The sequence below is a fragment of the Solanum lycopersicum genome, chromosome 10 (assembly GCF_036512215.1).
Source record: "Solanum lycopersicum chromosome 10, SLM_r2.1".
Lineage (NCBI taxonomy): Eukaryota > Viridiplantae > Streptophyta > Magnoliopsida > Solanales > Solanaceae > Solanum > Solanum lycopersicum.
In genome coordinates, this window is record NC_090809.1 from 62,174,623 (window position 1) to 62,187,832 (window position 13,210).

At 33.5% G+C, this 13,210-nt stretch overlaps 3 protein-coding genes across 4 annotated transcripts; all 3 read right to left on the bottom strand.

Annotated features, from left to right (window-relative positions):
• Positions 1–163: 163 nt before the first annotated feature.
• LOC138338970 (transcription repressor OFP13-like) lies at positions 164–865 on the bottom strand. Its single transcript, XM_069290077.1, has one exon. It carries the CDS (start codon positions 863–865, stop codon positions 164–166), a length of 702 nt encoding a protein of 233 aa, XP_069146178.1.
• Positions 866–2,371: 1,506 nt separating this feature from the next.
• On the bottom strand, positions 2,372–4,744 carry LOC101250558 (4-hydroxy-tetrahydrodipicolinate synthase, chloroplastic). Of its 2 annotated transcripts, none has more exons than XM_004249366.5 (4): positions 4,597–4,744; positions 4,440–4,504; positions 4,196–4,279; positions 2,372–3,390 (listed from the first exon to the last, which is right to left on the bottom strand). In XM_004249366.5, exons 2-4 carry the CDS (start codon positions 4,496–4,498, stop codon positions 2,463–2,465), a joined length of 1,071 nt encoding a protein of 356 aa, XP_004249414.2. In that variant the 5' UTR covers positions 4,499–4,504; positions 4,597–4,744; the 3' UTR covers positions 2,372–2,462. The 2 variants fall into 2 exon arrangements, with proteins under 2 accessions (XP_004249414.2, XP_010312218.2); XM_010313916.4 differs by having other exon boundaries at positions 4,196–4,282; positions 4,597–4,734.
• A 1,195-nt stretch (positions 4,745–5,939) lies between these two features.
• Positions 5,940–11,115, bottom strand: Uev1D (ubiquitin-conjugating enzyme E2 variant 1D). Its single transcript, NM_001319951.2, has 4 exons — positions 10,694–11,115; positions 7,252–7,391; positions 6,903–7,028; positions 5,940–6,358 (listed from the first exon to the last, which is right to left on the bottom strand). Exons 1-4 carry the CDS (start codon positions 10,725–10,727, stop codon positions 6,218–6,220), a joined length of 441 nt encoding a protein of 146 aa, NP_001306880.1. The 5' UTR covers positions 10,728–11,115; the 3' UTR covers positions 5,940–6,217.
• Positions 11,116–13,210: the final 2,095 nt, after the last annotated feature.

Genomic DNA, 13,210 nt, shown 5'->3' on the forward strand with positions numbered 1-13,210 from the left:
CATTTTCTTCGAAAATATTACTTTCAAGCAAGAATCTATCACCAGAAACAATCTCTTAACCTCACAAGCTATAAAAATAAAATCTGCATAAATTCTATCCCTACCCGAACTCCTTACTCATGGAATTACACTGGATGTTGACGTTGCAATAATTTGATCAGCCTTAAGCTTCCATCAAAGACATGAAATAAGGACTAGGAGGTTCACTAGTACTAAATCCAAATGGAGTATTTGTTGTTGAAGTACCTGAATAACTCATCCACAAATCACAAAATGCACCAATTATAAACCTATGAATGTTTTTATCAATATAATTAATCTCCAAATACAAAGCACAAATCTCCTTAAGAGACTCCTTCCAATCTTTAATCCCTTGATTTTCTTCAACCATCATTTCCATATGTTTCTTGATATATCCATAAGGATCTATCGAAGTTACCCTCATAACACTAGGTGTTATAACACACGAGTCGTTCAATGGTAGAGACTCAACCATGTCATTACTAGTACTATTATCATTCTTTGACAATCTTGACTTTGTACCTTTAAGAATTGACCTAGTACTTGTTTTCCCATAAGCATCAATCGAATCTATATGTGTTATAGCACATGAAACATCAAGAATCGAACTTGTTTTTTCACCTGCCTCGAAATAGAACCTCTTTTTCTCAAATTTTAGGCCTTCAATGACTTCATCAACTATATCATCATCAACATTAATGCAAAATCTTTGAGAATTGAAAATGTTGTGATTATTTTCATCTCTAATAGAGAGAGTTCTAAGGTTACCACAACGTGGCAATCTACATAGCATAGGAGAAAATGAGGGTTTTTTCTTGCTCTTGAAGAGAGAAAAAAACTTCATTTTTATTTTTATTTTTGGAAAAACTAAAGGGGAGAAATATTGAAAGTTTGAATGGTGAAAAAATAATGTGACCTGTCTCATCATATATAGTGGGAAGAGATTGATTGTTGGTTTTTAATAATTAATAAAGTTTTCCTCTTTTTAATTGAAAATAAATATATATGTAATCTAGTCAAACGTTAAATATTCATTTTATTTAATGGATGTTTGACTAAAAAAATATTTAAAAAAGAAAAACATGGTTTTACCGTTAGCATAAGTTTTAGTACTTGACATCTATGAAATATGTTACATTTATAAGTTTCATTAAATTGTAAATTGACTTAATTTTAAATCAAAATAAAAGTTTGAATTTTTTTTTGGACACCAAATTAATTAAAGCCTCTCAATCTACATTGTTGTTGGGTTGTGATGGAATTAAATACTCCAAAAAAAATTAAAAATAAAAAATGAATAATTTAGTATTTAGTGAGTATTTGACCGTTAAAATTAAAAAATATTTATTTATTTTTGAAATTTTCAAAATTGGATTTTTGTTTGACCAGATTTTATACCAAAAAATATTTAAAATTTTAAATATACCTTTTAAAAATATGATTTACTCCTCGCAATTTCTAAAAGCTTGTAAAATCACCCAACTTAACTTAATTACCTCAAAGCTTGACATACAATCAAATTTGCTCTATAAGGTAATATCTCAAAATAGATTGTCATAGAATATCATAGCTTAGATCCCATATACGAGTCATTACATATTATTATAAATTTTTTCACCTAATTTGAAATATTTGAAGTTGAAATATGATTTAAACATAAAACATAATTTAATGAAATTAGTTTTATAAAAATAAAAACTTTAGGATAGATTTGAAAAAGAAAAATATAATACAAATGAAAATAAGGTTTTCGGCGTTATCTAAATTTCAAATACAATTTGAAGTTATACTTGAAATTTTGATGATCATTTTTTTAAAAAAAAAAAGTAAGAAATTATTATTTCTCGTATTACGTAGTTACATAGTAGATACTTGTTAGTACAAATGTCCACTACAACAAAAATAATCATTATAATTTAGTAGTAATAAAAAGAGTGACAGAGCATGAGTACTGCTAGTATACGGGGAGAAGGGTAGGAGTTGTTTACAATATTTACTAGTAAAAAATGATTGGTTTTACGAGAGATTGAGGTAGGTCGAACAAGTATTAAATATGACATGATGCAACTTCGACTTATCGCAAACATGACCTAAAATAGGAGGTTATGGAGAATATAAATTAGGATAGGAGATTAGTTAGATAGTTGAGTGTTGTCTCGTTTATGCTTTTATACTACATATCATATGATAGTATTACTCGTGTAATTAAGAGATTTCCTTTGCTCCCAACACCCTACCGACATATTTAAAACTACAAAATTTAAAGAGTATTTTGATACATTACACGTATCTTACCGCTACAATGTACATGTCTCCCAGAAGAGAAGAGCAAACTATAAGAATGCAATGGTTACATAAAAGAAGATATATTACTTCATATTAAGAAATTTTCAAATTAAGCAGTTAACAACAAAAACTTCTCAAAACCAAATGGAGAAAAGCTAATACCTACCAAGCAAAACAAAATCATCATCATCCAAAACTTGGACATCTCTTTCCCCTATAAAGTTGTCCCGTCCGATTTCTTTGACAATCTTCACAAACGCCTCTCTCTTTGCCCTTGTAAGTGGAACATATGGAAGGCGGAAGACAGGCCTCACAACTCCGAGTTGAGCTAAAGCTGTATTTAGAGCAATGGGGTTTGGTTCATGAAACAACCATTCAACTAATGGCATTAGCTTTAAGTTCAGAGCAGGGTTCTTTCCTCCAAACATTAGTTCATGCATCAGACCAGGAACCAAGTTGCTGGTGACAGAAATAACTCCTGCAGCGCCATGATCCCACCTTGAGTCATGGCATTCATCATCATTCCCACTCCACACGACCAAACCATTACTTGTATACTGCTTCACTCTATCATTTCCAACACACTCTTTGACACCGGCAAGATTGGGGCTCTCTGCTAATGTCTGAATTACACGTGGAGGAATGTCTTGACCAGTTCGTGATGGTACGTTATAAATGATAGTAGGGCCCATAGGGAGCACACTTTCAAAGTGAGAAATCATACCCTCTATGGAGGTCTTCCCATAGTAGGGATTAATGTGAAGAGCTGCATGCATACCAACAGCAAATCCCTGTTCTGTCGCATGGATTGCTTCCCTCGTGGAGTTACTTCCTGTGTTCCCAATGACTTTGATTGATCCTCCAAAACAGTTCACTGTGTGACCAATGAGCATGATGTGTTCATCCCAGCTCATCAATTGACCTTCACCTGTAGTGCCACCAACAATCACACCCTCAGCACCATTTTCAATTTGCAAATTTACCAAGGCATCATATGCCTCGAGATCGAATCTTCCATCTGGTAGATATGGGGTTTTGATTGCAGTAATCAATCGAAGTGCTTTTATATCCTCGGCAAACGTCCTGCATAAAAGAAGGTAAAATGAATCACTTCTAACATTGTGTTTGCATGTATCTCTAATAAATTTCCTTGACGTTGATATTCACTTAATAGCTGTTTGATTGAACTAAACAGGAAAAGTTTGTCCATTTGCAACACATTGATTGCTGCTAATACCTCATCACAATAAGATGATAATGAATGCAGATAGTTCTTAATACTGATTATTCACAGATTAACCATTCATCAAATCATACACAGAGATGATAAAACTATGCTCAAGAAAACCACCCCTGCCTTCTAATCTCTTTTTCAGTAATATGTTTTACGAAAATTGAATCTTGCAACTACAAAATTGCATTATCTCGTATTACTTAATCAACTCTGATGGTCAACATACTTTTCGTTTGCAAGTAAAATTGGTGAATCTACAACGTTCTTCCTTCTATCATCTCACCTAAGACTTTCCTCAAATAGAACTAAAATATCCTTTCCTCTAAAATCCCCAACAAACTGTGTTTTTCCAAAAATTTACGCCTTCGACAACTACTGCAATTATCATAGTTGCTTCGTTGCGATTTGCTTGTGTTAAAGAACTGAATTGAACCCAAAAACGCCACTACATTCCAATTATACACAAGCAATCAAACTCTATTCTGTCGACAGAGAATCATATACTTGAACCAGTCAATTGAGCAACACCTCTAACATGTGATTTCCTCAAACCAAACCAATTCAGAACAGTATGAGCATCGAAGGAAAAGAAAAACTTATTTACATCCAAAATCACATTTTTATCTCCAAATCAACTCTGTAAGCGGATATTACCTATTTTTAACTTCATAACTACGCATTGGGAGGTGGAAACTTGGAATTACAGCTGCTCTCGGTGACCTCCATACTGCAGTTCTCCTACTAACAAACAGCAGTAACAATAATCATTTCACAGCACATACTTTTATCACGCAAATTATGGATTTTTATACATGTACAAGCTAAAAAAAAAAATTTACTAAATGCAATCATCTTATCACACAGCAATTTTTATATGTATTGATCTCCATCAATATACCTCTTTGATCCGGCAGCTTCAACGCCGAAATGACAACGACCTATAACTGATGATGACATTTTTCCCTGCCGGAGATGTAAATTTCCGATGTGAGACATTGCAAGCTGGAAATGGTACGATTTTGTACAAATTTGTAATAAAAATCGCAAAAACTTACCACTATTAGGGTTCGTACAGCTCAGAGAAATTCGCAGAACAAAAGTCAACAGTTGTAATCCTATCCTTCTGGGCTTGAAATCAGCCAAGGTTAAAGGGGAAAAAATGGGACGGCTTACAGAGGTTTAGGGTTTATTTGATTTGATGCTGAAAGAGAAAAGGGTCGAGTCGGGTCGGGTCTTGGATGGGGATAAGAAAAGTGGGCCGGGTTTGGGACATCTTTGGGCCATTTATGATTTGTATAAAGTGGGTTTAAGAATTAGACTAAACTTTAGTCAATGAAAACAAATTGTATACACTTTTTATATACGAAAAATTACGCAACAAAACAAACTTATACTATTTAATTACTCGTTATAGCTGTAGATTGCTATAATTACCACTTTCGACTAACATTATACATTAATTACGTGGGTTGACTTCAAATTTGTATGATTATTCATGTTTGCTATAATTACGAATATTTTGAAGTGTTTGATTTTAAATGAAAAAACGAGATATATAGCAATATTTATTTTCATATAGCAGAATGTACATATTTCTTTTCGGACCCAAAATTGGTTTGTTCCACAAGCCATTCATCGTAATATACAACAATAATATACCCAATGTAATAAGAAGCTAACATATTCCGAACAGTGATTTATCCCCCTCAAAGATAATGATTTGGGTCCAACAAGATTAGTTATCAGTGTAACTATGCATACAATAGGCATATAGAAGTTTACACAAATCTCTTAGTGTCAAGAGCTAATTACATCTTATTGCTATTCTTTGTCAGATTACAAAAATCCCTTGAATTTGAAGGAATTTGGATACATCCCAAAGCGTCTTGATACATCACGTCTCAGTTTCAGACGCATCGCTCAATGTCTCGATACACCGCATGTCACTTTCAGATACATCAATCAACGTTTCTATATATCACGTAAAGGGATATATCCGATTTATATATTGTTTTAAGTGATATTCAACTGATACATCACTTAAAGTGATATATTGTTTGAAGTCATATTCGACCGATACATCATGTAAAATAATACATAATTTGAAGTGATATCCAACCAATACATCCCATAAAGTGATGTATTTGAGAATAGGTGAGAGTATGAATTTTAATAATTTTTCGAATGATGGAAAATTTTAGAATATGATAAAATAGGTTGTGCATTCAGATAATTTCTCCATCGGGGCTCTGATTGCTCAAGAAATTTCTTTTCAACTAATAAACACAAAACAAGATCATTACAGCGTAACTATGCATACAATATGCAGATGCAGGAAAGAAGACAGGGGTTCCGATTGCTCAAGACATCTCTTTTCAATCGAAAAACACAAAAAAAACAAGATCATTACGTTCCATTTTTAGTAAAATAGTGAAGGATATAAAATGGAATAGAAAAGGGCGTAAGAAGAGAAGGAAAAAAAAAAGATTCAGACAGCACAAGAACCTATTACTCTTAATATTTGACACACATTAATCAAACAGCACACTGTGGCAAAGTTCATAAAGGATGAAAGCATAAGTGATCAAGAAGCCCTAAAAAGGCAACTCCCCCTAGTAAATTTTTAAACTTCCAATGTCATGACACAGCAGCACAAGTTTGGATCGTCGCTATAAGCTAGAAATAGGTGCCTTCCGGGGGCTGAACTAGCTTGCGATTGTGAGGAGAAGCCATCTCCTTTTTCAGCTGAACCAGTATGTCTTCCATGGTGTACTCTCGCTGCCAATTTGCAAGTAAAGCAAACTTTTTTGGTTCCACCTGCATCAACAAGACACAGTTGTGGCTTATCGTCAACTGGTTCATCAATCTATATATAAGAAACAGGACAAGCGGGAGCAAATACAAAATACAGCAACTAATCGTGAATTCAGAAGGATGCTTGAGCCAAGCAATGAAAACTTTTCGGAAATATAACAGAGAACTTATTTGGAGTATACCTACTAAAGGACATCAGAAGTAAATCAACACAGGAAACAATGTAACCACAAATCTACTTATATTTTTCATGATCAATTTTCGCGTGTCTCAGCAAACCCCTAGACAAATATCTTTATCCCAGAGCATAATACATTTAATCGATACTTCCTATTTTCTATGATTTCCTATACATGTAATGTTACAAAAAGGAATTACCACGCAAGTTCTGAATTCTACAATAGCAAATTACTATGCAAGTTCTAAATTCCACAATAGCTTTAGATTTCCAGGTACCATTATGATAATGAGGTGTTACATAAATTTTCTCGACGACAAAAATGGCATTCCATTCTACCAAATACCAATACAATAATAGATTGCTTACCACTCCTGTCTCATGGTTGACACATGTCATGTTAACTCGAGAATGGAAGCGGACACTAGGTGGCTTCTCTGGATAATCTTTATCACAGAATAACTTCAACTGATAAATGCGACCTTCATGAACGGACTGAAAACATGGAAAATTAACCTTTAACAATTTAAGAAATAAGAACACACCAAAATGGTGGAAAAGAAGTTAATGTGAGAGTAAACAAGCAATTGAATAGTCCTAGAATTATTCAAATAACTAATAGAAAATATACTAGAGGTTTCATTTGACTACAACAAAGCCATATTAAAATCAAACTTAGAGATGGCTGGAACTAGGAAAGAGAAAAGAATGCTCTAACATTGTGAGGACCAATAATGGTGCCAGTCCAGGAACGCATATAGATATCATCTCCATCATCCATCCCATAGCTTACAGTCCCATCTCCAATACCCTTTTCACCACGTTCAAGTTCCTCAAGTAATCTGAAATTCCGAGGGACTGCAAAGAATTAAAATTCTGGTAAGCGGAGATTCACAAAAGGTAAACCAAGAATCCATAACGTTGCAGATGGCTCCAACTCCCAAGTAGATGTGAAGGGCTAAATGACAGTACAAAAAACATATATCTAACATTTTAGCGAAGTGTTTATTCACAAGGGATACGACAGGAAAATGGTGAAAGAACGGAGAACTCGAGAAGACGCTTTCTTTCTTTGAGGAGGAAGTAAGAGAGATGAGACAGTTTCAACAGTTTTCCATGCATGAATATAAAAGAAGAACCAAATCTGCATGAAGTTCTGATGGTGCCCACAAGAACATTGCAATGTCATTCTGCAATAAAGTTATAGTCCTTGGTATATTCTTATCACCCCATTCTTGTAAGATAAGAATGTGTCACCATGCCTTAAGGTATAACATGACGGTCAAACCACTATGTTGTATGGGGTGGAGTGTTGGTCCGCCAAGAATTGGCACAAGATAAGGGAGGCAATGCTATGATAGTTTGGGCATGTGAGGAGAAGATGCATTGATGCCCCAGTGAGGAGGTATGAGAGTTGACTATAGTAGGTATAAGGAGAGGTAGAGGTAGACAGAAGAAATCTTCGAGGGAGATGATTAGACAGCACATGACACATTTGCAGCTTACCAAGGACATGACGCTGGATAGAAAGACATGAAAGTCTCTAGGATAGAAGGTTAGTAGGTAGTTGAGCGTGTCTAGTTCCTTTTTAAGCTTTGTTTGTATTACTCTCCTACTATATTATTCTTTGGATTAGTATGACCTATTGTTTCTTTTTCTTCAGTTACTATTTTATTTGTTGTCACTATTGTTCTCTTCTTCTTTATATCTTCTTTACGTACTCGTTGTTTTATATACTAAACTTGAGTCGGGGGTCTATTGGGAACAAACTCTCTACCATCACAAGTCAAGGGTAAGTTTGCATACACACCACCCTCCCCTACACTGGATTTGTTGTTGTTGATATAACTTGGGACCCTCCAGATACAGTGATAGAAGCTACCACAAGTTGGACGTAGAAAATGGACAAAAAGAAGAAAGAAATAACTCAACTTTTTTGTTTATGATAATAAAGGATTAATAGAACTTCTGAAGGAGCTGAAAGTCTACTATGGATAGTTAAAGCTCTCTTCTGTTCAATTTGTAATTTTTTATGTAAAGAAAATATTCCACTTTGTATAATAGTTGCTGGATTTTTGGAAGGCTGATCTCCAAACTTTCCGATTTATGTAAAGTGACAGTGTCTTGGTGGAATATCACTGCAAAGACCTTTCCTTAGCTTTGCCCCCTCTAAGTAAAGGAAAAAAACATTAGTTTAATTTTCTATTCTCACTTCCTTTCTGACATAGATGTATCCTTGTTGTGGCATTGATTGAAGAACATAATAAATCAACTTGGGATGGTGGGGCTCAAATAGGCAACCCCTTCTTAAAAATATTATCATGCCAAAAGAATCAATAATTATCAGATTTTTCCTCTCAAGTAAAGTGTAAAGCATAAAAATCTAGACGGATTTTAGGTGTTGAGCTGAGACTTCATTTCCACAGTTTATGAGCTCTAATGATAGTACATCCAACAATCATTAGCATGGAGAACAGCCAGAGAATTTTTTATTTATAAGGAAATCAGGTCAACAAATATGTGTAGTTGTTTACACAGTCGACTTCCTCGTTTTCCTAAATAACAATCAAAGTACACAATTTGGCTGATGCAACATAACAAACTGAAATTGTATCAGCTACAACTAAAACGCGACTAATTGGTAGGAAACAGGATAGAACAGTATACGTAGGATCATTACCATGTTAAGCTCTGGAAAAGATAACATGCACAACAGACAAATAAATCCACTATGCTTGTGAAATAACAAATTCTTATGAATGTCCTCAACCCTCACACTCCCTCAAAGTGGGGAGGGGGAACTTAAGTTCTGCTCTGAAGGAGGAGCAAATAATATATCCTTAATACCAATCAGACATTGACTTGTTTATCAAGCAAGCACGAGGATAATTCAAATACTCGTATACGACAGAACATGCATAAACTCATTAAGTTTAGCTTCATATTGTTAAGATAAAGGATTTTTAACAGTGACCTGAAAAAACTGGCACAAATATAATCCCTATCATTGTCCAAAGACCAATTCAAAATTGAACATTGTAAGATCTGGAAATCTATGATAAGTTTACTGACCACTATTTACAATAACATCCATTCCAGTATTAAAGATGTACAACCACACCAAATAGAGCTACCCAACCAGGAAAAAGACTAACTTTTACCAATACCTCACGCAAAATTCAACTGATGACAACTTTCATGCTAATTGCCAGTGAACATAAAAGCAAGCAACAACAAATGCAAAACACACTGCCTTTAGGTCAACCTGTTTATATATTATACACAAACAAAGAAGATATATATACATAAAGAGGAAGCGGACACAGTTGTCCTTAGTTAAGGCCCTTCCGACCACAAGGGTCTATCAACAGAGCAAACCTGTGACCTCTTGATCACATGACAACAACTTTACCAGTTACACCAAAGCTCCTCTTCACAGTTGTCCTTGCTTAAGGCCAGCCCAACTGCAAGGGTCTATCATACACGGCCTTACCGTGCATTGCTGCAAGAGGTCATGTCCACAAGTAAAGCCTACGACCTCTTGATCACATGACAAAAACTTTACCAGTTACACCAAAGCTCCCCTTCCCCGTTGTACTTGCTTAAGGACAGCCCAACCACAATGGTCTATCCTACGAGGCCTTACCCTGCATTACTGCAAGAGGCTATGTCCACAATTCAAACCTATGACCTCTTGATCACATGACAACAACTTTACCAGTTACACCAAAGCTCCCCTTCCACGGTGTCCTTGCTTAAGGCCAGCCCAACTAAAAGGGTCTATCGGACTAACCCTGCATTACTACAAGAGGCTATGTCCACAACTTTACCAGTTACACCAAAACTCCCCTCCACAGTTGTCCTTACTTAAAATCCTAAAATCTTCCTCTCTCTTTACAATACTTCATAATTCAATCCACTCACTACAATTACTAAATTCACTACACATCAATCAATAAAGACCAAAAAGTAAAAAAAAAAAACCACATAATTAAAAAAACAAGATTTCAAAGTACTAATCTTTGATAACAAGAATAACACTCATATAAACATAAACCATGCAATAAAGATGTGAAATTTAAACAACCCATGATCAGATTTGACACAAAAAAACTCAAAATAAAACAACAAGAGATTTGGGGATGTAAAATTTGACTCACCCACAACACTAGATCCTCCTGAACCAAGAGTCATAGCTAACTATTTCCAAAAAAAAGGGGTTTTTTCGGATTCGTGCAGAGATCGACTAGGAAGAAGGAGAAGCAGAAATGGATGAAAAAAACAAGAAGAGGCAGCAAAGGTAAAAGTCAAGAGAAAAGGCAGAATCTAATGGAGAAAAAACGCAACAAAGGGCCAAAAAAGAAAAGAATAAAGAGGTGATATTATGATTGGTAGGAAAATAAAAATGTAGACTTTTCAAATAAAGGAAAATTTGTATAAAAATAAATAAAAGGAGAAAAAAAAATTAGGGTGTATAATTACTTGAAAATGTAGAGAAAATATTTCATGTAATTTTATAAATGTGTTACTTTTGTTATCGACTTGATTTATGAAAGAATACAAATCGCTTTGGGCTATAGACAGGATGAATTTGATAATATTTCATAGTTATTCAATAGGCGGAAATGTGTGGGCTATTCGGGTATGATCTTTTAGATAGATATGATGTGTGATGGATCTAACAGACTTTCATAGTGTGATTCTAGTGTTATATGAAAATGAAATGTTGATTGTCAAGTGGGAATACTAACTAGTTAAGAGATTATCAGTTGTATGACATATTCAGATAATGAGATTCGGTGGTGCATTCATATTTGAGAAACCAATTAATGTGTTACTACGGATGATTGGGTTAAACATTGTTTTAAGAAGGATTTTAGTGGTAAATCTTTGGTACGGTATTAATGCATTTAGATTTTGAAGTGTATCATTAGGATTCTGGAGGACCAGTGATTCTATCTTAAGCTCAAAAAGAGTTGATTGATACAGGAATGACAAGATCATGGGTAAAGAAAATCCCAGCGAGTATATTTGGACGAAAGCAATTGAATATTTTAGTAAAAGATTGCGTATAGAATTGAGTTAGTCCTTTGAATTTTGATTGGTATAACTGAGTTTAAGGTGTCATGTCGATGAAGACACAAATATTTCTTGTTTGGGATAATTAAATTGTTGATCTTTGATCAACTTTCCCTTGCCTTCGAATTTAAAGCATAACTTTCGATTAAAGATTTTAAATTTCACTTTTATTGTCATCCGCCATCGAATAACACAAGAAGGAAAATGTAAACCATTTTAAAATTTTGATTTGTTATAAACGTGAATCGTTTTGATTGAATACTGTATCATAAGAATCGAGATACTGAAAAGAGATATTATATATTTAAAAAATTGAGTTGTTTAGAGGAAGATTAGAATTGTTGTGCAACGGAATCCGCCATTAAAAAATTTCGAAACTCAAATTTTAAAACTTGATAGGTAACAAATTACGTGAATACGAATGAATAAAATAATAAACAAATAAAGCATCGGAAAAAGCTCATATCTAAAATTTGAGATTGCTAAAAAGAGATCTGAATTGACCACGATTAAAAAAAGTATTTAGCTCATTGAGAAAGATGAACTTTTGTAATATTCAGATATAGTATGAACTCTTTGATAAGTGGTTATACATTCTATATACACTACTAAACTTTTTTTATACAATATTAACACATGACATAACTATTTATACAACCATCAATGAATTAAAAATCGAATTATATACCCACTTAATTCTTATAAAATTTAAAATTTGAATTCCGTTTTCAATATTTTATTTGAATACCTAACAAAAAACAATTCGTATAAAACCAATATTCAAAAAATAGTTAGACTAAATTTTTCGTAATTCAATTCGAATTACATATTAGTCTTATTTTACAGTAGATTGAACTAAATAACACAGATTATTAAACTCATCCAAATATAAACAAAGATTTTAGTTATTAATCAAAATTTATATAATTTGACTAAAAACATAACATTACAAGTAATGTATGTGTAATAATATAATTGTAAGAAAGCATACTATATGTTTGTTACTAGGTAGCATTAGAATGAAAAGTTTGACATATGATTGGTTATATTCAATTGTCTTTTCATAGGACAAATGTAACAGAAATTAAACCTGACTAATCTCATCCTCTCTGTCCTATGATTTATTCTGGTTACAATTTGTTACATCAACTTGCAAATACTAGCATTTATGTTCCCCTCTATCACTGGCCCAATCTTGACTATATTAGCCTCACATTAATGTCTATTTATGAGCTTTGCATTGAGATATTATCAAATACGCCTCTCCGTAATATCGTCGTTTGTATTTATACTTTTTAATTGTTATAACAAAAATAAAATGAAAGTTCTAACCATCATATGTTTTGTATATAGTGTGTATGTCTTTTGCAAAAGATCGTTTAATTATAGTATGTGAAAAATGAACTTTAGAAAAAGTGGCAGGAGAAAGATGGAGATTGTTTTTTTCCACGTGATCTTTTGTATCTATTTTCGAGTTCGATTAATTAAAATTCTTGTTAGCAAGTAGTAAAACCTCTCCGTAGTTATGAGCTTTGTTGTGATATATAATCAAACCATATTGTAGTAGCGTCGTTTGTTTTCATATTTTTAAATTGTTA

Bases quoted from the DNA above. Each gene is read 5' to 3' on its own strand.
- LOC138338970 (XM_069290077.1), bottom strand. From the start codon at position 865: ATGAAGTTTTTTTCTCTCTTCAAGAGCAAGAAAAAACCCTCATTTTCT.
- LOC101250558 (XM_010313916.4), bottom strand. From the start codon at position 4,498: ATGTCATCATCAGTTATAGGTCGTTGTCATTTCGGCGTTGAAGCTGCC. The intron at 4,283-4,439 runs GTATATTGATGG...GCTGTTTGTTAG, and splicing joins GAAGCTGCCGGATCAAAGAG to TAGGAGAACTGCAGTATGGA. The intron at 3,391-4,195 runs GTAATATCCGCT...TCTTTTATGCAG, and splicing joins AGTTATGAAGTTAAAAATAG to GACGTTTGCCGAGGATATAA.
- Uev1D (NM_001319951.2), bottom strand. From the start codon at position 10,727: ATGACTCTTGGTTCAGGAGGATCTAGTGTTGTGG. The intron at 7,392-10,693 runs GTGAGTCAAATT...AATTCTTTGCAG, and splicing joins AGGAGGATCTAGTGTTGTGG to TCCCTCGGAATTTCAGATTA. The intron at 6,359-6,902 runs GTAAGCAATCTA...TTGTTGATGCAG, and splicing joins TCAACCATGAGACAGGAGTG to GTGGAACCAAAAAAGTTTGC.